This window comes from Gadus chalcogrammus, chromosome 7 (genome assembly GCF_026213295.1).
Source record: "Gadus chalcogrammus isolate NIFS_2021 chromosome 7, NIFS_Gcha_1.0, whole genome shotgun sequence".
NCBI classification, from domain to species: domain Eukaryota; kingdom Metazoa; phylum Chordata; class Actinopteri; order Gadiformes; family Gadidae; genus Gadus; species Gadus chalcogrammus.
The window spans coordinates 7,712,174-7,714,472 of NC_079418.1; the positions used below are offsets into that span (position 1 = coordinate 7,712,174).

General features: G+C 38.2%; 1 protein-coding gene across 1 annotated transcript; it reads left to right on the forward strand.

Moving 5' to 3' along the window:
• The first annotated feature begins 432 nt into the window (after positions 1-432).
• LOC130386530 (P2X purinoceptor 7-like) lies at positions 433-1,400 on the forward strand. The gene is made up of 2 exons (XM_056595490.1): positions 433-969; positions 1,125-1,400. Exons 1-2 carry the CDS (start codon positions 542-544, stop codon positions 1,303-1,305), a joined length of 609 nt encoding a protein of 202 aa, XP_056451465.1. The 5' UTR covers positions 433-541; the 3' UTR covers positions 1,306-1,400.
• Positions 1,401-2,299: the final 899 nt, after the last annotated feature.

The following is a 2,299-nucleotide window of genomic DNA, read 5'->3' on the forward strand; positions in this document are numbered from 1 at the left end:
TAAGCGGGATAATGCCCTTCGAGGTGTCCATTATCAGGAATTAATGGCCTCCGCGTCGTCGATTAATTCCTGATAATGGACACCTCGTCGGGCATTATCCCTTAAAGGACAATTCCGGTATTTTGAACATTGAGCCCCCTTTCTGGTTTGTTTAGGCTGAAATAGAGTGGGTGACACCGAAATTTTAACTATTAGTCCTTTCTCGGGTATTTGGCTCATTTTGAATCGCTCCTGCCTGCTTCACAATGGTTGTCGGTGTGCATACACCAACCTGTCATCCCAGCAACCCTAAACGTTCGTTTTCGAAAATGTACAAGTAACCGAGTGGTTAGTGGCATTTGTGAAGTTTAAAAAAAAATATCGGCGGAATATATGGTTTCTGTCGTGTTTTATTGCACATTTATCGCCAGCTGATTTCAGTTGGAAGACTCATTACTGCTCGTTGATATTACTCCGCCGAACCGGAAAGGTGGGCTGTTTACGTTGGTTTGAAGTCTTGTACCGTGACTTGAGCACCTCGGATTAGGGAAAATCATTGAAAATGGAATATGAAAGGTGGCTTCTGGAGGACGCACTCGATTTTGAGTTTGACGGCAGAGGATATCGGTATGAACCAGAATACACCCAAGAGGAGCTACGGGAGATGGAGGCCAGGGCTACGGAGGCGCCTGAAGCTCCGGCTGAAGCGGTCCCCAGGATCGCGGGAAATTGGTGGTGTGCCTGTGGGAAGTGCAGGCAGATGCCGACGGAGCACGAAAGTAGGTGCTGCACGGAGTGGGACCTTGTCGTCACAGCTGGTATGGCCAACCTCAATGTCTCGGTCGACGAGACTGTGTCGCCCTGCATCTCTCTAAATGAAGTGCGCCATCTCCTAAATAAAACCGTGCTGGATACTTTCTTCTGGGTCCCTAAAATTAACTGGAAGAAACGCCCCACACCCGAAGGACCGAATGGCCAACTGTCAGATAGGTAAGCTACATTGATGTAATGTATTTCATATTCAGATGCCAATTTGTATAATTCGCATGTAGCTCGACTATAATGTTTTTGAAAACGGTGCCACCGTCTCATTACTAGTAGTTACTGACCCAGTCTTTGCTCTATCCATGTTTTGTTACCCTCAGTCAATACCGACTTGTGGCTTATCGAGTCATTCTGGAGTGGGCCCTCAAAGGTCAACCACTGGGACGAGGAAATCGCCTTGCATTACCCAGTTGCGTGGTGTGGGCTGTTAGGGATGCGTTCCCATCCCCCACTGGACAGTATGCTGGGTTTAAACCCTGTGAAATAGAGGAATTATTCTGAAATCATTTTTTTTATTCTTCTTTTTTTTATTCTTCTTATTCCAATCTATCTATATGTATATGTATATCCGTCATTTCATATATGATATATTTATCCACAATGCCGTATGTGTGTATGTATGTATATGTATGTGTATGTGTGTATATGTATATGCATGTGTATATGTATATATGTTTATTTATGTTTACATTTATTTATTTATTTATATAGTTATTTATTTATATTTATATTAATCCTCTATACAGTTCTCTACATTTATCTTTTATTTTACTTGAATCCTGTTTTACTTCTATTATTATCTCTACTTTCTATATTAGCTAAGAGTTTATTGTTTACTTTTTATAGTAAGTTAGTTAAGAGTTTGTTTATCTTATATTATTATTGTTTACTGTTTACTTTTTATTTGACTTTTTATAGTTATCTAAGAGTGTATTGTTTATCTTATATTGTATATAATTTAATATTGTGTTGTGTTTCTTTCTGTAAACTACTGGACAATCAATTTCCTTGAGGGAGTCATCCCAAAAGGATCAATAAAGCCTAATCTAATCTAATATTTTACCCTTCTGTTCCTACCTTCTGTTCCTGCCTAACTGCATTGCGTTTACTTTTTAATTTCTTCTCAATAAAAAAAACTTTTGTTCAAAAATCGTTGGTTTTATTTAGAAAGTGCACTAGTGTCTGTAGGCCTAAACATGTTTTCCTAATGGGTAAAGGTAGACATAGGCCGACTGTATTTACAAACACATTTACAACACTACCACTTGAACACCCTACACTTCACTCTTTATTATACCTCATTACTTTATTATTATTATTAATGCTGCTACTTATTTAATTTTATACTTATTTATTTTTATACTTATTTTATATTTTTTTCTTGCAGCTATGTGTATGCTGAGGAACCAAGCCTAATAATTTTGCTCTTGTGTAGCCTACTGTACAATAAGGGGTAATAAAAGTGATTCTGATTCTGACATATAAACAAATTTAC

Bases quoted from the DNA above. Each gene is read 5' to 3' on its own strand.
- LOC130386530 (XM_056595490.1), top strand. From the start codon at position 542: ATGGAATATGAAAGGTGGCTTCTGGAGGACGCACTCGATTTTGAGTTT. The intron at 970-1,124 runs GTAAGCTACATT...TGTTACCCTCAG, and splicing joins AATGGCCAACTGTCAGATAG to TCAATACCGACTTGTGGCTT.